The sequence below is a fragment of the Coturnix japonica genome, chromosome 8 (genome assembly GCF_054131305.1).
Source record: "Coturnix japonica strain WE chromosome 8, WE-NBRP24, whole genome shotgun sequence".
Taxonomy (NCBI): Eukaryota; Metazoa; Chordata; class Aves; order Galliformes; family Phasianidae; genus Coturnix; species Coturnix japonica.
In genome coordinates, this window is record NC_140670.1 from 31,170,565 (window position 1) to 31,192,274 (window position 21,710).

The 21,710-nt window shown below is 42.4% G+C and overlaps 1 protein-coding gene across 2 annotated transcripts in view; it reads left to right on the forward strand.

Moving 5' to 3' along the window:
• The window catches only part of DOCK1 (dedicator of cytokinesis 1), a 225,924-nt gene that overhangs the window by 119,267 nt on the left and 84,947 nt on the right, over positions 1 to 21,710 (forward strand). For both annotated transcript variants that reach the window (XM_015867551.3, XM_015867552.3), the window contains exons 28-29: positions 4,760 to 4,861; positions 10,099 to 10,193. In XM_015867551.3, the coding sequence (XP_015723037.2) occupies positions 4,760 to 4,861; positions 10,099 to 10,193 (197 nt within the window). The remainder of the gene's footprint in view (positions 1 to 4,759; positions 4,862 to 10,098; positions 10,194 to 21,710) is intronic.

Consider the following 21,710-nt stretch of genomic DNA (forward strand, 5'->3'; position numbering starts at 1 on the left):
GTGGGGAAAGGCAATTGCAGTTAGAAAACCAAAAATAAGTGGGCTGACCTTCAGAAATCTTAAGCACTGTGATTTCAATTGAAGGGCAAACTATTTAACACCGAGACTCTTTAGAGTTTTTTTTTTGAAATGAAACATTTTTGGGGCTGAAATGGACTTCTTTGAAAAAGGGCCTTAGAAAAAAAATGATAAATGGTGCTGCTAAAATATCTCATTAATTTTTTGCTTGCCTTCTACAAAAGTTAGCACGAAGCACTTTCAGACGAGAGAGCGTTTTGTGTATATTCTCATTGTGTGTGTCACCAAGGTTCTAATAAATAATCCTTTTGCAAAATGAATTCCAGCCAAGCCAACGTGATCTCGTGTTTGGGTTTTGATCTGTGTGACGATCCTTTTTGCTTCCCTTGGCAAAGAGGTTTCTCTGCAGGGTTTATTTCTTTTCCTCCATTCCTCTCCAGTCTGCATGGATCTTCCTCTCCTTTAAACGAAACAGTAATTGGGATGATTTTGTTCATCCAGAATTGATTTTAAAGTAGGATCAGAGGCTCAGCATCCACCCAGGGCAGGTGCCTGGGGGCTCAGTTCTCCTTGCTGTCACTGTGTTGCTTGGTAGATTTGGAGAGTTTGGGACCTGGCTTTCTTTGGAAGCAAAATACTGCTAAGAACCAGCCTTCCCAGGTGGGGTGCCTTCCCAAATAAACACACATAATTAAGGCACTTCAATAGGGATAGTTTTTTTACTGTGCAATACATTCCTTTGTTACATTTGCTTTGCATCCACAGAGTCTATTTTTTATTAGTTTCATGAGTGTTGGTCCACTGAAAATGTATCTTAGGATGTGCTTGCTTACTGCTTTGGTTGCTTTGCCAGGCAGGAGCTGCACTGCAGAGCTCTTGCAGGCACCTGGGTGGAGCCTTGGAAAAAAGAACTGGAACCTGATAAGAGTAGGTGCATATCTTCATAGTCCTGAACTGGTAACAGTTTTATTTATGGCTTAACCACTTGTGGTTTTCTTTCATTTGATCATAGAATCACAGAGTGGCCGGGGTTGGAAAGGACTGCAATGCTCATCCAATTCCAAGCCCCCTGCTATGGGCAGGGTCACCAACCAGCAGACCAGGCTGCCCAGAGCCACATCCAGCCTGGATTGCAACAAAGAAATAATAATGAAAAATCTCTGAACAAGTTTTGATTTTTCTCCCCGTGTGTAAAGAGCTTTATGTTTCCAGGAAGAAAAGGGACCAGGCTTTTTAAAATGAGATGTTTTCCCCCTGCAGAAAGCAAGCATTGACATGTGCTGCATCTACTATAGGGAGTAAATAAATTTTTTCGGTGTTATTATTACTTGCGAGGATTATTTTACATTAAAATTTTCCCTTCTACATATAATAAAGAGCCCTTTGAACGTTTGCATACTTTATTATGAAAATAATATAAGAAAATAACTACTTTTTGAGTATGCGTGACCATCTTCAGATTTTCATTTGGAAGTGTATTTTCTGCACTTAGAAGTAAGTTTGTGTTTTGGAATGACATCATCTTATGTACACTCTGTTGTCTGAATGATAATGCATTCTTTCTGAAGAAGAATCAGCACCTTTGGTCTTTTTATCCCTCTTTCTTTTCTTCCCGAATATTTCATCTCCAGTGTTTGTTTCTAACAAACTAAGGAAGGATGTGAAAGGGTCTTCAGTCTGAGCTCTGACACCAATTCAGTGAATAAATAGCTAATAATCACGCGGGGCGATGGCAAGCCCTGCGTTGCCCTTGCAGTACTTGCTGTATTAATGTAGGTTTGCAATTACTTCTAAAGTTAAAATTGAAATTGATTTTTTGGGGGAATTAGTTTTTCGGGTTTCTGTCTTTGCATTGCTTGGAGTGCTGAGCAGCAGGAGATGGCAGTGGTCGTTGGGTCCATGTGAAAATTAAAAGTCAACTAAAGATGAAAATTGAAGACGTTGTTAGCTATTGCTGAATAGTTAATAAGCAGCATTAAACAACACCCACAATACAAATATTGCCTATAAATAATTACAAGTTTTTATTAGTGTTGTAATTAAGAGCATGCTGGCTGCACCTGATACCTCAAAACAATATGAGTCATGTACTTTTCCTGGTAATAAGCAGGTTTTCCTAACCAGAAAGTCCTTTGTCCCATTTTAGCAGGTAGGGATCCAAGAGGGAAATGTGTGAATGGACTCTGTGTGTGAATCATGGAATCACCATTCATTGTAGATGTGGAGAGTGATAAGATCAACCCTGAGCCTCTTCTTCTCCAGACTAAGCAATCCCAGTTCCCTCAGCTGTTATTCATAAGAGTTGTGCTCCAGTGAACAGAACAGTTCCATACTACAGAAGGAAGGTTTTGTGTTAGCAAGGTAGTACTAAGAAGAGGAGAAAGCTACATTGTTTTATGCATGGGAATCAGAAATAACAGTGATTAAATTGCTGAGGACCTCGAGGCGTTCTGGTAGGAATCACTTCTGACATGACAACGTTTAACAAGATTCTGTGGTTGATTTAGTATTTGGTTTGTTGTTTTCTTTCTTGAACCATCATTTTAACGTGTTACAGAATTCCCCCACCTTCGTGTTTGATTTGTAATGCCAACCTCATTTATCTTTCCGTGTTTATCCTGCTGCAAACATTCCAGGTGATCGGCACGCTCTCCTGTTTCCATTTTCACACTCACAGTAGATGCGGGGTGTTGACTGACCTGACATCAAACTTTCAGGTGTCCTTTGCAATTCTCACCATTCAGGAATGATGGTGAAAGCTGTCTCTGGCTGCTGCTGTGGCTGAAAATGGATGTTAAGATAGAGATGGAAGTTCTGTGCTTGCTCCACTTCCACTTTATTCTTCTGCAAGGCTACCATTATAATTTGCTTGGGTACAAAATTAGTCTTTTGGCTGTTATAGATGCACGTATTACATTACACATCAAAAGAGTAGATAAACACAGAAATATGATCAATGGTGCTAGATGGCCATGGAAAGTACTTCCCTGTGAAAAAGCAGAGGTTGCATTTGTGAGTGTGTGGATAATGTTTCCACGTGGAAGAAATCTATGCTTATGTGTTTGCAAAGCAATGGATTTTATGGATTCATTGGGTGAATGGGCATCCATAAAAAGGCACAGGGAGCAAAACCAAGGCTGAGCTCTTAGGGACCATCTCCGGAACCTGGTAGGGAGCCATGGGCTGAGTTACAGCTGGGCTGTAGGCTTAAGTAGTCAATTACAATTAGGCTTAAGTAGTCAAAAACAAATAAGATTCAGCAGAACCTCACTTTGGCGATGACCTTATTAAGGGAAGGAGGCCTTAATTTTGGCAGTTGAACATCTCCTTGCAGGCATAAGCTCTTTCACAGTGTCAGTTACGTAGCGTGCTGGTTATACAGCATTTTGACAACTAATGTTTTTCTTTTGAGGTGATCCAGTCTGATTTACATTTCATAGTAGTAAACATTATCTTTTATACATCCACTGCTTCTATTCCTGCTGTGGTGTTACATAAAGTCCTTTTGATGTCATAGAACAATAGCTTTGGCGGCCCTTTACTTTCAGATGTATCCATTTGCATGTGCCTAAAGAACTCTCATCAGAGATGGTTGCTTTGTCTAGAAAAAATAATGTTTGCACATGGAAAAATTAGTTACGTAGGAGTTTAGCCATAAACTGGAGGACATAGGAGGAAAGCATATTGAAGGAGTGCTTATCTGGTGGAGTTCGGGGGATTGGAGAGTAAATAAGAGGGCTCATAATGCACACAGGTAACCTAATGTCATTTTGTGTTTGATCTCAATTACTTGGGCTGATGTAGCAATAAATATTCTAAATTGAAAATAATAAAGATCTTAAAAATAAACAATAAAAAGTCCGTGCTGTGCTTAGAAAGAATCAAAATGTACTGTGTGTTCTGTCCCGCTGTGTGTGACGTAGAATAACCTTGAATAGGGCACGGAAAGGTGAATTTACAGTTCCAGCGAACCATAAAGACCATTATTTGTTTTCTGAACGGTTCTCTTGATTATTATTTTTTTTTCCCAACAATGTTTTTCTTCATTAAAGATCAGAAAAAGGGTGGCTGCTATTACCATAACCAGCCAATGTGTTTTTAGCAGGAGGGACCAGCAGAAATGTCACTTAGGGGTTGGAGTTTCCAGTAGCAAGAGAAGTGGTTTTTCATAGAAATAGGCTTTTGAGCCCTGATATGATAGTTTTATGTGCCAGGGAAAAAAGATTAAGCTTTCCTCTTCACTTCTTAGGTTTGCTGTGGCTTGAGAGAGAAGGGTTTGGCATCGCTGTCCCATTTCTGTGGAAGTTACTGGTTTTTTGTCAGTATCTCAGAATACCACTCAATAAATCAGAACTCAGGGTTAGGCTGTGATTCTCAGCATAATGATTTGGAGAGATTTCTTCCTTGAGCGTAGTATTGACTTCTCAAATGCAAATACTGATATCGCGTGATATTTTTGGCAGTGCTTATTACCTTCCAAAGCCTTTAATGCCTGAGCAATTTTTATATGGAGAGTATGTTGCAAAATCTTCAGTGGAGATGGTAATAAAGCCATGAAACTGGACAGAGAGATATTGCAAGGGTTTTGTCAGTTTCCTTGCCAGGTTTTTGCATATCCAGTCATGAATTTAAATGATAGAATTCTATCGGCTGTATGATTTAGGGCTGCTATTGCTGTGTTCTGATAACAAGTGGTATGTTGCCCCATCGGCAATAATTGCTTACACTTTTGTTTCCATAGGGAAGTTTTGTTGCCTGCATGACGGCCATTTTAAGGCAAATGGAAGACTATCACTACGCTCATTTAATCAAGACTTTTGGCAAGATGAGGTCAGATGTTGTGGTAAGTGTAACGACTTTCAGCTATCCACAGTTAGTTTGTTGTGTGTTTTTTTTTCCCCCCTGTTACTATTTCTTAAATGTATTTATGAAATGAGACAAAACGTCTCAAGTTCCAAATGTAATCTACAATAATTAATAAAGCAGTATGATGTTTTTGGAATTTGCAAAGGACCAAATTAACCTTCCTGCCATATGCAGGAATGCAGCTCAGCTGTGGAGCTGTTCAATATTATCAAAGCAAGCTCTGGGACTTGGATTTAAAGTAATTAAAAGAAAGTATTAGGAAATAGCAATTCAAAGTCATTACTAAAAATCTGTTTTGTTTAAAGGGAGAGAAGGAAAAAAAGCTTGAGGAAAAGAACTTCCATCATTAAATCTCCCAGATGTCCCAATTTTGTTCATTTGTTTAAATAGCTTTTACTTGCAGACCTGCTAGTTTTAAAATTTATACAAAGCATTTTAACCTTAAAGATGCCCTTAGTTGTTAAATAAGCAATAATAATTGAAATTCGTCTTCTCGGAGCCGTTCGGTAGCCTAGCTAATCCTACAGCACAACTTAATTAGAGCATAATAGAAGAGAGTTTATAGCTAAGGAGAAAACTCTCTAATGACCTGAAACTATCATTGCCATATGGCAAGTGCATGCTGCAAAGTAGCTACCAAACTTGTTGGCTGAGATCCATCAATTAGCGGATGACCTGAAGTCTGATCAGCAGCGTTACGTGGCCCACTCTGCTGCTGGGGATTCTGTCAGGCATTTTAGGCAGCTTTCATCTGTGCTTTAATCTTCACAGGGCCCTTTATTTAGATTTTCTTCTTCCTTCTGTGCCCAGCGGAACAAAAACTATTGTCTTAGGTTTTGTTCTCTTTATCTCTGCTCTCGTTCTGTGAGATTTGAGCTCTTTGCCCTGTGCCAGTTTTCAGCTAAGATGCTTGACTCTGTTACTCAACGTATTTGCACCTGATCTGGAAGAACTAAGTACAATGCTGATGATTCAGGACAGTGAAGACAAAGTCCACTGCAAAGATCTGCAGAAGGACATAGTGATGTTAAGTGGTTGCTTCCCAGTCAGTCAGCTCTGAGTTCTTGGAGCCTTCCCTTTGATAGGGTGTTTTTTTTCCCCCACTTGGTTTTGCAGCAATACTGAGACATTCCCTAGTTAAATGCAGCTAGCTCAGGGAAATAGTGGTTTTAGCCTATAGAAGAGGCTTAAAAAAACATTCCAGGTTAAATATAGCAAATGTTTTTATGGTTTAAAACAAGCTCAAAGCACGTAGCTCTGGAAAAGACAAACTGATTACAGAGTTTTATCTGGAAAAAGGTAAAAGCAATTTGCTCTTGCAACTCTTAATGACAAAATGAAGAGAGAAAATTGTTTAGAGAATCTGTGATTACTCTAACTGCATTTATTTAAAAGTCACTTTTTTGGTGTAGAAAGTTAGTGTTCTCATAGGTATTTCTTCATTTGTGAGATTTCAGTGTTAACTGGAACCCCAGTCCAGTATAGTATTTACTAGCTCTCCCAAAAGCATCGCCTCCTGTTTGTCTTGCTCTTGAGGGTTTAGATCTAAAGTGATTTCATTTGAATCCCAAGTCCCCTTACATATAATAATAACTAAATTATAATTATGTGAAGAATGTAATGGAGGTTGTGTTTGCTTCATTGCCCTTCCTTCACCATGTGCTCTATCTCAGCTAGAAGTTACAAGCTTGGTTCTGGAACTGCTAGATGAAGCCTGTGTTAGATATTATAATGGTCTTTCTTGACCTTAAAATGTAGGAAAGATGAGGAGGAATGTGATAAAACTAAGTCTTATCTCTCCCAGCAGAATATATTGTCTAGTTCAATTTTAGAAACTGTTCAGATTAAGGTATCTCTTTCAAAAAGGAGTTTGTTATTGTCAAACCTCCTGTCATCCTGAGATGAGACCTCATCCAAGATCACCGAGGTTACTTCTGGAGCTAACTGATTTAACTTAGTTTTTGCTTGGTATTAGATGTGCAGGTTGGGGACCCTGCCTGCAGCAGGGGGTTGGAGATTCGTGATCCTTGAGGCCCCTTCCAACCCAAGCCATTCTGTGATTCCATGAAGCTTAGTACTGTGACTGTGCAGCTGAAGCAGTCTTTGCAGGGTGTGTGTGCCACTGGAGTTGTAGGAGATGGATGCCTGCAGTGCAGGACCCCGCAGAGCCAGAGCCCGCTGTGGTGCTGGATGCTGGACTTCACAAGGCAGCCTCAGCTTCAGGGCTCAGTGGGGGTTGAGTTGTTGCAATGAAAAGCTGTAGCTGAGCATATTTGATTTAGGACTATAACTCAGAACTCAATAAAGCTGAAATTTTCATCAGCTTGGCCTAAAGAGGCGCAAGAAATGCTTATTTTTTAATTGCTTTTCCTCCCTTCCATTTCAAGTTCCTATATATTTTAGCTAGCTAGCTATTTTTATTCATAAAATCTTGAACTCTTACTCAAAGTTATGAAAAATATAATTAGTGGTATTGGTGTGGGAGTCTTAGCAGTGTGGGGGAGCCTCTCACAGCCTGCTCAGCTCCAATGCTGAGCTTGCTTTGGTTTCTTCCTGTAGTCGGATGGGGATGGTAAAGGGGTCCCCTCTATTTTGAGCTGTGCTTCCTTGGGACAGTGAACATAACCTATAGCTGTAGTTGGGGACAGGTCAGGACTTTAATGCCTTGTTCCTTCAGAACACTTTAAAAATCATTTTTCAGATGTTCAGAGTAGTTTGTTCCGGTTGTGGGTGTACTGAAAATAAACAGGTTCTACAGCAGCACAGCATGAACAGATCGCTCCCCCCGCCGTTCCCATTCCCCATCAAAAAGCCACATTTTGCTCCATATAAGCCCTACAAACCATTGCCTTCTCTGTAGGAAAAGCAGAATTTAAACTGCACTAATATCGTAAACGCATACAGGTGAGCACCGTGCACTTTCAGTTGATCAATAATTACTTTAGTTGCTATGGTGCGTTATTTAAAGTACCTTTGTGAAACCAGAACTATTAAAATGTAAGTGTCAGTAGATTAAAATGTGGAGCTGTATTGGCACAACCTTCAGGGTCACTAACAAACGTGAATCATCAACAAAGTGTATGGAAATTCATCTGCTGTCACATGCAGCTCGATCAGCAAAGTATACCGAGGTTCAACAGCTGAGACCAGTGACAGCTAAAAGAGAGTATACATCTGTATCCATAAAATATTAAGGGAGAAAGAAAGCACTGTGAGCTCAAATCTGTTCTCTTGGCTGGGTGATGACCCTTCCCATGGTGCCGCTTCCACTGAAATTTTCAGTTATTGAGCTGTGAAGGAGCATCCGTAAGAAAATCACTCGATATGTGCAGCAGGAAAAAAGCATGTGCTCCATGAAATAAATGCGGTGCAGTGCTTGGGCTGCAAGATACGCAGCGTGATTATTAGGGATTATGTAACCCTTTCAGCAAAGTGCATGGAAAATGGGCAGGGAAGGATGTGGTTTGAGCCCTGAAATGAAGACACGTTTTACTGTGTGTGTCTGGGATGCATTTTGCTTTATGCAACAGCAACATCTCATTAACCACAAGCAGTTCTAAGTTTTATCCCAGTACTAGTAGTGTCAAAATGTCTTTTTTTTTTTTTTTTTTTTGGTGTTGTTTTGTTGGGAATGGCTTTAGAGAATGAGCACACGGGTTGCTTTACGGATACCATAGATTTTGGGGTGAGAACATGCCCAGTGGCAGTCGATGCTTTATTGGCCCTTTTTGCCTGAGGAGTGAGGATGCTCAGGCAGCCCCAGGAGGCCCTCATGGCGCACACAGGGCAGAGCTGGAAGCTCACATCGCTTCTCTCCATGCTGCGTCCTCACAGAATCACAGAATGACCCGGGTTGGAAGGGACCTCAAGGATCATGTAGTTCCAACCCCCCTGCCTGGCAGGGCCACTGAACATACACCTTTACTAGATCAGGTTGCCCAGGGCCCCGTCCAACCTGGTCTTGAACACCTCCAAGGACGGGGCATCCACAACCTCCCTGGGCAGCCTGTTCCAGGGCCTCACCACTCTCCTAGTTTTCAGGATCTCTGCAGCTCCCTGCTTCGAACCAGTAATAAATGTCTGAGCCAAGGGAACTCTTGCAAAAGAACAACGGATCCTAAGATAAAATCTGGCCGAGGTGCTGGCTCTCACACATTGAGAAATACTTGGGAGTGCAATAACTTTGTATTTGTTTCTCACTGGAAAGGTTACATAAACAACAACCTTAGTCTGAAGTCTACCAAAGCCTATCTCAGTCTTTTTTGCTACCGAAAAAACATCTGACATTTTAAAGATAGCCAACATACATGCAGATATGGAAGAGCTGTAGCAAAGTATTCTTACCTGTGTCAAGAATAAAAGTTCACTTTGATCTCCATGGGAAGTGGATCAAGGACTTTGTGCATTACATTGTCTTTTTTCCCCTCTCTCTGTCTTTCTCTGAGCATTTGATATTACTTAAATTGTTAGATAGCAATTACAGATTCCCAAATTGTAGATGATTTACATTGCAAACTACATCAGGTTTCTGTTCCAAAAAGATGTTTGTTTATATCTGTGTAGAAATAAATTGGTTTGTGCTACTAAATTAACTTTGTTCTGGGTCAGGTTTTCGCTGGCAGAAGCAATTACTGCTGCTCCCTTCAGGGAGAGAGAAAGTCTTTTGGAGTTTCATGGTAGCCAAAAAAGAGCCAACGTTGCCACCTACTCGAGGTCATGGCTACTGCGTACCTCAACGCCTACCTGAATCCCATTATTACATATATATTTAGCTTCTTATTACTTTTATTTGTTATTCCTTTTGAACTTTGTCTTGTTTTGGGGCAAGCAATGTGTTGATCTGTGTGCTGGAATATAGTGTGCACAAAAAGGGCCTTGGTCCATCATCCTCTGCTGTAGGAAAGAAAGCATTTTGTTCTAAAGAAGCTCCCTTTTCATAGCTGGCAATCCTGAGCGATGCAGTGAGTTGTTTATGCTGTAGGATTGCTCTTGATCCTGCTTCTGAAAGGCTTAAATAGAATCGTTGTAGCACTTGCGTACATCATATGTAAATATGACTTAGTAGCACTTATGTATGTTTTATATGAATAATTGCTTTTTTATGAAGCGGGCCAATAAAGTACCTTTTGAATCTAGTCGTAGATAACTGACACTATCACTTGTGGTTTTTCATCTATAAGAGCAGTCTTTTCCAAATATTTTCTCTTGTTTTAGGATTTCCTAATGGAAACATTCATCATGTTCAAGAATCTCATTGGGAAGAATGTCTATCCCTTCGACTGGGTTATAATGAACATGATGCAGAATAAGTAAGTACAGAGGAAAGCACTGCAGCTCAGAGATGGCTGTTTCATGTTTGATCTGAAACAACAGTGTTGCTTGGAAACAGTAAAACACAATGCGGCAGCTCGGAGTTTTTCTTCTTCTGTGATGCAAATAATTATTTAAATATGGGCTTTGGAGTTTTCAGTGCTGTGTTTCAGGGACCTGTTTTGGGACACAGCAAATGATGGGTGGCATCATCCAAAGAGCTGTAATTTGGAACAGGCTGCAGGAGGGGTCTGTACGTATCTTGTGATGACGAATTTATTTCTCCGGAGATCAATGATATGTTTTGTGTTTGACCACAAAAACCGGTGGTTATGGTGTGCTGACGGGGAGTTGTGTGCTCAAAAGTTGTCAGTGGGATTAATCAGACAGAACTGAGAGGGCGTTTTAGAGCCAGGTTCCAGCAGCCTGGTAATGAAGAAACAAGCTGCCAGTATTTCTAATCCCCGTTTTTTTGCTCAATAATTGCAGCACTGTCATTATTTAACGTGCCTTGATGTAATATTTTGTGTTCGTGACATTTATTAAACATGTCAAATGCTTTTATTTGTACTATGATGGAAGTATGAGTAAAAGCATTTTATTTACTGGTTGCCTGGAGAAATCTCTTCTGTGCTTACTGGTAGGTACCGTGGCTGTAAAGTTGTCACTGTTTACTTACATAAAACCCTCTACTACAGTTCCTACTTTCGTTATAAAAATTGGCCATAACTTTAATCCTGGCTTCTGAACTTGCCGTAACCACCATATAAAACCCACTCCTAATAAATATGAGTTAGGGGCCGCCTGCTCTCGGATCCATCAGCTGCGGATGCACGCTCCATGAGGCTGCAGCTTGCAAAGCACTTGCTGCTCTAAATGAAGAAGGCTTTCCAGGTTGGTTGGTGAGGAAGATCTAAAGCCCGTTGGTTTTCTTTTTTCTTTTTCTCTTTCTTTCTTTCTTTCTTTTTAATTTTGAAAGTGGTTTTGCTTCAAGAACTCCCAGCTCTCTGGAGAGATTTGTTGCAGGTGCTTTGGAAACCCTCGCAGCGGATGTTATCGGCATCCTTTCAAAACAGAGAGCACCTCTGTGCCTCGCTGGAGATTGGAAGAGGAGCAGGCAGGTCTGTGCTTGGCTGCTGGCAGTGCCAGCGATGCATCACGCTGTGACTGAGCGCGGGCACAGCGGCTCTATCCACAGGTCTAATGGAGATGGGTATTCCTTAGATTGTCTTTGCAGTATTGCCAGGTAACTTCACAGTGTTCAGTTGGGTGCAGTTTTAACCTCCATGGCGTTTTTGTAGTTGTTTGTTTTTTAATTGAGGAATTTTGGTCATAGAAATGCATGTGTGAAGGCAAAGAGCCTTTCCCTGCTCCGTGTTTATTTTTCCTTAAAGCACAAAGGGACTCCAATCAGGCAGTTCTCATCTGAAAGCCTGGTATGGCACACAGGCCCTCAGTTAGGGTCAGCACTTTGGTTTTATGCTTCTTAAAGTACTGTCTGGTCTTTCTTTCCTTCCTGGAGCATAAGAAGTTCCACACAAATGTTCTTAAGGACCTTCTTCGTGGTGAGGTGACGGAGCACTGGAACAGGCTGCCCAGGGAGGTGGTGGAGTCTCCTTGTATGGAGATACTCAAAGACCCACCTGGACGCCTACCTGTGCATCCTGCTGTAGGGGGCCTGCTCTGCAGGGGGGTTGGACTCGATGATCTCTAGAGATCCCTTCCAGCCCATACAGTTCTGTGACTCCTCCCATGCCAAACTGCAAGGCCCAAAGGAGCAGGACTGGCAGTGGTGCCCTCCATGCCCCTTCCCGGGTGCCTGCAGTACCCTACATATCTCATTAGTATGTAAAACCTTTTGTTGTCATTGCTTTTAATTTTTTTCAAGTCTTTCTCGTGTTGATGAATATCTGCAGCAGTGCCAGGGGTTTGTTCATCTCTTAATTTACAAGTTAATTGCCATTACACCGGTTCATTTGTAAATGCTTCTGAATTGATTTGAGTGCTTTTCATTTTTCTTTTCTCTTTGATTAATACGGCTTCTGAAAACGAGAAGCAGCGTTATTAACGAACTTCTGCCCATCTGCTCTGTTTATTTTCACACCTATGAACTTTTACCTAGGAGAAAACTTTTAACTAGGAGAAAAATCAGAGCAGGTTTTGTGTTTCTGATGCTCCTTTCAGTAGGAAGGACTCGGAGCAGGCGGTTTGGTTTCATTCTGGCATAATACTTCTGCACGTTATTTTGGTGGCACGAGCCAAATTAAGCAAAGTAATTCGTAGCTATGCACAGGATGGTTGTGAGTCCATCGGTTCCTCTGCTTCAGGTATGTATGTAGTATGAAACAAAGTTGTTCAACCATACTGTACATTAATAGCTATGCACCCAATCACATAAATTGCTCTTATGCCACATCTGCTGTTATGTTTTTGGTTCTGTGCTTTGCTTTTCCTGTCCCCATGCTGTGCCATACACAGGGCTACTTCTGTGCTCAGCCTTCATTTCAGGTAGCTGTGTGTTACCACCTGTTGTGCTGGAATGAACATTAGCCTTCATATCCAAAGAGACGGTTAATTTTTGTTCTTAGATGTGTCGCTTAATGCTTCGTTTATGGGCCTCTTTAATTTAAGTCAAAACAGTGTTTATTGCTTTAGCAAAACCTGTTAATCAGGTGTCAGAGGTTGGAGTGGTGCTGATGTGCTGTCACCGTGCAGTTCTTCAGTTGCCACCCGGTGTCTGTGGTAATCACAGCTCAGCTTCCTCAGGTGCTGTGCTGAGGAAGGTGTCAGAGGGAGGAAAAGGAGAGAATATCCAAACTGATAACACAGCTTTTCCTTTCACTGTCAAATTTAGGTCCGGATCAGCTGCTGTTCAGTGGTAAACAACAATATCCAAGCAACAGAGACGAAAAGGGGAACTGAAGACAGGGTGGCAGAAGTGAATAATAGAGCATAGCACATTTGATTGAAACAGCTGCTTCTAAGAGGAGAGCAAGAGGCTGTTCTCCAACCAAGACACACAGGCAGCCTCACAGGCCAGTACATACTGGCACCAGCCTTACCCATACCAGGACGGTGCTTGATGGTGACTGGTTATAAAGAATACCCAAATGGTATTTAATTATTAAGTCTTAATCCATTTATTGAATTGAAATGGCCATTGCTCTCAGTTACATTTAAGAAAGGGATGAGACAGAGGGGCTGGAAGTAGATAAATATTCGTCAGTTACATATAATCATACAGTGGAGCAGATGGGAGCAGTCTTCTCTCAGCCACATTGAATTGCTAAGAAATATTGGTCATCAGCTGGCCAGGAACGTGCAGGTTGAGGCTGGGGAAGCACTCAAGCAATCCAAGCACTGCATGGATTGCTCGGGGCGGCTGCAAGGTCTCCAGCAGCACAAGTATTGAAACACAGTGTGACGAGCATCTGTTAAGACACTGGTTGTGATTTAGGGAGGGGAGAATGGCCCAAATGATGGACTGAGAGCTGTCGGAGCTTGGCTCTGCCTGTGTTTGTTGGCAGATTCTGGGCTGTAACTTGGAGGGGAAGTTTTTTTTTCCCCTCTAAGATTTGCTTAGAAATGATTTGGGATTGTTTTAGGAATTCTTTTAACTTTGTTGTAAGCTGACAACTTAAATTTAGGTTACCTCTTAAGCAGGTAACTCAGAGCATGTAAACAGCACCTCCTCACCATTTTGTAAATGGAAGTAATCTCTGCTCTTACTTCGACATTTGAGACGCTCAGTTCCTCTGGTAGACCTTATGATATATTCATTTGTAGCTGGTACTTTCATCTGCAGCTGTTCCAGTGGAAGCTGCGTTGCCTATGAAAAATGAATTTGCTGTTTTCTGTTCTGTTTTGTGTGTGTGTGTCTCATGTCTGTATTTACATAAAATCCAGTGGGTTTTTTCTTCTCTTTTGAAGTCAGAGAGGGGGATGAGATGTTTCTCAGTGTGAGTGAGCTTCCTCGTGCCTACGTGTTTCTTGCAGAGGAAACACATCTGGCATCGATGATGCAGCACGGAGGCTGTGCCCTGCTCTGCTCCACACCTCCCTGCCCAGCAGGGGAAGGTGATTCCTCCTGAAAACCAGGGCTGGTTTTCCACATCAGCAGCAACAAAAGCCTTGGGAGGAGGAGGAAGAGATCAGGGAGGGATGGCTGGTAAACGTGTACCTTTTTGCCATTGCTGGCATGGATCGTACGTGTGTATTTTTGGAACTTGCTGGGAAATGTAGGCTGTATGCTACATGGTTGTCATAGCAGTACCTGTCAGATCCACACTGCGCCTTCAGAATTCACTTGGCCGTGTGTGTGGCTGTCCATCCATAGTGTGACAGCTCAGGTGAGGCTGTGAACTGAAGAATGTCACATGTAGCTGTGACCCCTGATGCGTATTGTGGGTTTCAGTGGCCTGAGATCGTTCTTACTGGCAAGTGAGCTGCAGCTAAAATAAAATCATTGCGTAGATTCTTAAAGCGATGCTTAATTATTGAAGCTACGCCATCATCTGCTGTGCTTTGTGCAGACATATAGAAAGAAAACACGTGTGTTTTGCAGTGACTGGATGGAAATCCGCTTCTGCCCTTACGTAATGGAGCAGTCAAGTCACATCTGTCAGACGAGGTGCAGGGAAAAAGCCTGTGCTTAAAATCTGACTGGCTTAAAATTGACTGACTTGTTTAGAAAGTTTTGGGCATCGGTCATGCAACTTTAACAACTAAAGCCCATTTGGGGATGCAATGAAACAACCCTTCCAATATGAGCTATTTTGTTGTTTTTTTTTTCTATAGAGGCAAAGGAGTGGCAAAGAACTCTATGGGCAAAGTATGGACTGAGGATGAACATTTCAGGATCTACTCTTCAGAATGAGCTGGTGTGTCCAGAAACTCGTTCTGCATTTATAAATAAAACAGATGGGTGCACATTGATAAATGACATAAAGATACTGCAGACTCGTTTCTGCATAAGGAGGGGACCTTTTTATTGTCCATAAAACCTCCTTGCATAACGTACTGACCTTTTCAGCAAAGACCTTGCAGGATTTTTGGTTTAGTGTTGCACCTGTCAAATTAACTGGATCTGGGAATGAAACAAATGCACTCGGCTAGGTCGAAAATAACAGAGGCTTTTTTTCTTGCTTCAGAGACCAAGAAGGAAAGTGCTCCAGGAGGTGCTCTTTGCACTCGCTGCTTTCCTGGTGGGAGGGCAGAAGCATCCTCTGCAGTGGGTTATTTTAGCCCAGCCGTTCCGAGGTAGAAATGTTGTGCCTGGCAGAGGTGCTGTATTGATAACAGCACCGTTGTGAGAATTTATGAACAGTCGGTTTCTTGGCAGTCTGCTGCTTTTAATGGATCTGCCTTTTCTCCTCTGTTTCTGTAATCTGCGATAACTTGTGATGGAGAAGCTCCATAGCAGCCCTTGTGCTGGTGCTGGTGCTGTACTGCAGGTGTAGGGTGAGATGGCGCGTACCCTGCCAGGTCCCCACAATCATCTGCTGCTCCCCTGGGGACTCCCCTGTCTGCTCGGGCCCATGATGAATCACTTCTGGGGTCTACAGGTGGCGTAAGGATGGCTGGGACTAAAACAGTTGCCATTGGAGTTGTTATTACGTGGTCTGAGTTATGGGTTTCACGTGCTGGGAGGTGTGTGTTAATCACTGAAGGTGGGCTTGGGCTGTGGGACTGTGCCACGCATCCGCTGTGACTCTGTTTGTTACATGTTTTATTATTATGCATCCCTTGACAAACTTATTTTTCTGTCCCTAAAGTGTGGATGGGATTTGCTGCCCTCCTGGGAGCATAGATCTCTGTCCCCTGCCATCTCTATCAAATCAGGTGAAGGCTGTTGTGGCCGTATTTCACCCTGAAGCACAGGGGAGGCTCTGCGTTTCATTTTGCTGGTGAAGAACGATCCTTTTTCAGTGCTCGTTCAGAAATAGCAGTGCGGAGCATGAGACCAATATGCAGATGTTCTTTGTTCAGCAGTAGCTAATGTCTTCAGAAAAATACTTGTAATGTTTTCCGTGACATTTCAACCTTCTGTTTGCCATGAGAAAATTACAGCAACTTGAAAGAAAGGAATTGTGTGTTGGGGAACATCTCCTCCTGAACTAGGAAGGAGCACACAGGGATAAAGGGACCTGACTGCTAATGTTCTCGAGTGGGAGTTTTGTATATGAAAGGGACAGAAAGTGAAGAAGGGCTTTCTTAGATTTATATCCATTTCCTTCTGTGCCCAGGCCTCGCTATTGTTGGCTCCTTGCAGAGTTTTAAGTAACAGAGCGATCTTCAGGTTTAGACCTGGAAATGATCCAGTTCATTAACTGCCTGTCCCCCTTGGGGTGGTGGCAGATTTAATCCCTTCAAGACATTTCCAGTACTTACTGCTACCTTATGATGCTGGAAAGCTGTAAAGAGATGTGAGTATTTAGGGTAATGCTTCATCCAGTGGGCATCCAGCACTTCTGATGTGGGTTTTACATACAAGATGGTGCATGGGATGTCACTGCTGGGTAGCTGCTAAGCCAAAAGTTTGCCCTGCTGGTCATCTTCTTTGATATATTTTACCAGCTCTTAAATATTTGTTCTGCAAAGCATAATGAGCAATTGAGAGGCCCCTCACAGTCTGTCGTTTTCAGAAGTGGCTCACAAATGCGATTCTTTAGAAGGAAAATAAGGCATTGAGCTATATGCAACCGAGCGAAAGTAGCAGCTTTGCTCGGTGGTTACAATAAACAAAAGCAAGAGAACATCTCAAATAGGTTTTTCTGCTTCCCTTTCTGGAGCCATTATCAGAGTATGCTATAAATGTCTGTTTTCTTTTGCTTTTAACAAGATAAACTAATTATTTTGTGTACTTGCACGTATTTTTCAATGACTTGATTACATACAACATTAAGAAGTTGGGCTCTGGGCAGCCGGTGCTACTGGGAGGTGTTGGAACTGGATGGTCTTTAAGTTCCAACCTGATCCATTCTGTGATGGTAAGTGTGTTAGTCATGGCCACTACTGACTGGTTAGTATGCAAGGAACAAGAGGAGTCAGGTAACACAAGGAACAAGAGGTGCTGGGTGTCACCAAGGAGCTCCTTGGTTCAAGCAGCAGCCAGTCTGTGCACCCAGCGAAACCTGTTGGGGATGCATTTGTGCTCATGTTGAGTCATCAGTTGCACATGCCTGGTTAACCTCAGGTCTGGTATTTGCTACATTTTGTGCTCTTGAATTTGCAAGTCTAAGTGCTGCCTTCCCATCCTGCAAACAGCTTCATGGTGCGTGTGGACAAGGATACTAAACCCACCTTGATGTGCTGATTTGTTTATTGCCTTAAATCCTGGTACCCCAGCAGGGCAGCTCGGGGTCAGCTGCCTGGATCGATGCGTTCTGCATACTGAAACAATGAGACACTGCCCACATCGCAGCTAAAACTGCAAAGCTCCTTCATTTTTCTGGCACGAAATGCCCAGCGTGAACAAGAATGCGTGAATGCTGGATCCTTGTGGAAGCAGCAGCATGAAGCGGGCAATTAAATGAAGCTGAAGGTGTTGAATCAAAAGGCACGTTAGCAGTTCTCCATTTTTTGCTAACCAGAGAAGTTGGTGCCATGTGACGCCTATTTTTAAAACTGAAGGTGTAGCAATTTTCACTTATAATTGTTATTTTTCTGTATCCGCTTCATTTAGGTTAATGCTGTTACACGTCTTAAAATAGTCAGTGAGTGAAAGACGTGCTGCTTTTCCACAGCTGAGTTTTGTTAATCTTTTCCTGTAATATCATTTAAAACAAAGCACCAAAACGTTTCGTCCTTCAGGAGCAAGAAAATATGATCTCATGAATGGAAGTTCAGACTTAACTGCTTCCCTTGGCTCTTATTCTCTAACATAGATTCCTGAGGTTTGTTATGAAACCGGATGGTGAGCTCCATGGCTTTGGCTTTCAAGTGACTGCATGATTTCCAGTCATTGTACTTCCCATAGTCAAAGCAGCGTCCTTAACATCCCAGGTTATCTTTCCTGGCTGCGTTCATCAATCGGGTTTTTGAGATACAGGAACAAAAATGAATGGTGCTGGTGGTCCATTGGGTTTGTATAGAGCCATAGGGTCTGAGTGAGTGCCACGTGAATTCTGGTAGGGTAATTTCAACCTCTCTGGATGCCAAACCCTTTGACAGCCATCCTTATGAGGTTTTCTTCGTGACAAAAGTCTTTGGGGGTCAGTAAGTCACCATTTCAGTGGGATTTGCTACTTTACCCAATGTTAGTCATTAACCAGGGCTAAAAGAATGGAAAACTATTAATACTGTGACATAACAGATTGCGTGGTCATGCATGATTGTAGAACAGTGAGTACTACAAGTATATTTAGAAGGAAAAGAAGTACCAGGTCACTGGCTGCCACCTGTGTGAAAGTTGGTAGTACTAGATAAGAGAACTAAGAAGCTGCTTGTGCACCTACATAGCATAACAGGCTGTTGTTAGCAGGTGTTCCTCCTTTTTCATTATGAGGTTTTGAGTTACAGGTAGGCACAGCAATGTGCTGACAGTTCTGGAGTGGTCTCCTTGGATCTTTTTCATTTGAGGCCCTTAAAACAATAGTTTAAAAGATATTAAACGTAAACGTTTTCCTTCTTTAAATTCACTCTCTGTATACATGCATCCAATGCCTGTGGAGCTTCAGATCCCTAGGACACCTATCAGGCTGCACTGAGACTGCTTGACTGAAGTTCACTTTAGAGCTACTGCTACAGGGTGGGAACCACCACACCTATGGAACACAAAGCACTGATTTGCCACAAAATCACCTGCCTGATTAAATTAGTTAATTCTTTGACAGCTTAATTGATATTGGCAGGCTTTATGCTGGCTCAGGTGTCATCTGGCCTCATGCAGCTGGCAGCTGGCTGCTCTCAGGCTGGTGTCGGTGCTGTATGCTATGTGCTGGGGTACCTCCAGCTCTGTGCTTGCCTCCCTGACCCATACCAATGGGTTCTGATGGTGTAGGATACATAAGTGATGGGCAGCATGGCCTCAAGTAAGATGCTGGTAGGGGTGAACCTTGCTCTGTGTATCCCAGCATTGATCTCATATCCCTAAAACACATGCAATGTTTGGGCATGCTGCAAACGTGGCCCATCTTCTCCAGCTGCTGTCCATGGGGATGGCTCACCACTGCACATATGTGTTGGGTAAGTCACAGCAGAGCAGGGGCTCTGTTAGTAACATGCATTATGGCCTTCTGGATGGAGGGGATATTACAGTCAAGAGCTACAGCTGGTGGGTTGTTAAAGCTGTTGAGGCTAATTGTGCTGCAGCCCAGGTGCTCACAGGGGCTGTGGTTTGGCAGTGTGGGAGCCAGGAGTGGTTAATAAGAGGTGCCAGCACAGAGCACAGAGTTTTCTCTCTGGTGTTACTGCCATGTGTAAGTTATGTGCTGTGTTCATCAGCCATGGGGCATCACTGGGGTACCCAGTGCTTGTAGGACATCAGCTCTGATTCTGATCCAGGTTCTTGTCAAATCCATTGTGACATTACAAGGTAAGTTTGTGGCCAGCAGCTGCTCTGTGCTTTGATAGGGAAGGCATACTATGGGAATGGAGAAGTTTCCTGTTAATCTGCTAACATATAGCCTTTTAGATGCATTGCTACATGTGGTGAGGCATTTTATTCTCAAACACATGAGGAATTTAACCCACCAGGTAGTTATCTGCATAGTGGGAGCTCCTCAGGCTCATGGAAATCATTGCTTGTTGATTTGGTGCACCAAGGGCATGCACTATGAAAGGCAGGAGGCTGCAACAGGAGCATCCCCTTCCATGATGTTTATTTCTCTCTTCAGTAGTTCTCACACTGCATCTGAAAATTACATATATATATATTTGTAGCTGTCCAACTGGTATGGCTCTATGGAAAGAACAGGTGATCCCATATTAAAAATGAGACTTGGAAAATTATGTACCCTTGTGACAGTACTTATTTCTTAATGCTGAAATGCTCCTTCTGAGAACTCAGGTGTTCAATAATCACTGTTTCTGTTCCCTTCCATGTTTGACTGATAAAATGAATTACTTTGTGATTTACCCTTTGCAAGCTCAATCGTATCTGCAAGTATATGAGGCATAGGAAAAAATACAAGGCTGAGAAAAGGAGGAAGATACAGAAAAAAGATATTTGATGGTTTTCTTACAATTGACTTACAAAGATATCCAAACAAACATTTCTGGACTGAATTTGAGCGGTGTGGTTCGTCAGCACAGTGCAATGCTGTGGTTTTGAAGTATTCCCTCTCCCTCCCACACTCTTGTTTCATGTTCTTGCCAGGCTGTTTCACATCTTTTCAGCCAGCAACCATGTTTAATTTTTAAAAATCAAAGTAAAATTGCCAAGTGTCACGGCCGGGAGTGTTTTATGTGAGTTCTTCTTCAGCACTGACTGCTTTCTCATTTATCAGACTGTGTTTTATGTTGGGCTTCTCCCACAACCATCTAAGTCATATTTTTATCTGGGAAAAGTTTTCATAAGGAACCTGGGATTTACCTTCCTTACTTTGTAAATTAACAAGTGCTTCCTGGGTTTTCCACGCATGCATTCAACACCTGCCGCTGTGACCCAGAAGTTACAGCTTTTTAGCCACTGAGTTTTCCTAGACCTGTAATTTTTAGTGTTTTCAATGGCATCTAAAGGTTTTATTCCCTCACTTATTGTTAGGAGTTATCCCTCACCCAGTTGTGCAACTGTTGGGAGCGGTGCTGAGAAGTGAATACGCTTGTGCAGGTGAATACTGATCAGAGGTGTGTGGAGGGTTCAGTGCCAAATGCAGTGCTGGAGTATTAAGCATAGCAGTGACATTATGCAAATGTGTGCTGAGTTTGGCTTTCCTTCAAATAACACTTCCACTAGTGCAGAGCAAACCTTCCTGGGTTGTCTCCCCCCATGACTGTGATTTGATGCAGTCAGGTTGCCAAGGAAGGAAATAAGAGCTTGATTCTTTTTGGAAAACATGGGCTCAGCTTTAATGTTGTTCCCCTTACAGGTCAAGGACTCGTTTCCTTCAGGTGTTTTGCCTTAAGTCCCTCCTTTTGTCCAAGAAACAAAGTGCAGCTGACAACCCACCAATAAACACCCATAGAAAAATCCCAGTAACCTCCAGTAAACTTCTTTCTTTCAAAGAAGTTGAATATCTCAGTCTCTCGTTCAGTGCTGAAGTGAAACAAGACAGCTTATAACCAGTGTGAATTTATCAATGGGAAAGAAGCATTAAAATGTGAACCCTCAGGGCCTCACGAGGTGCAGGTGGGTGTTGCTCAGCTGATAGCCTGCTGCACACAGGTGATGCACACAAAGTGATGCACACTAGTTCCAATCTTTGCGTTTGAAAGAGGTCATTTGGCAGTGGTGTGTGCTGGGTGATGCATGACAGGGCTGCTGTCAGGTCTTACTGGAAGTAGACAGTTGTCTTAATTAGAGTGATGTTTTTACAGCTTCATGCGTTTTAGTTTCTGCCAAGACAACTGATGAC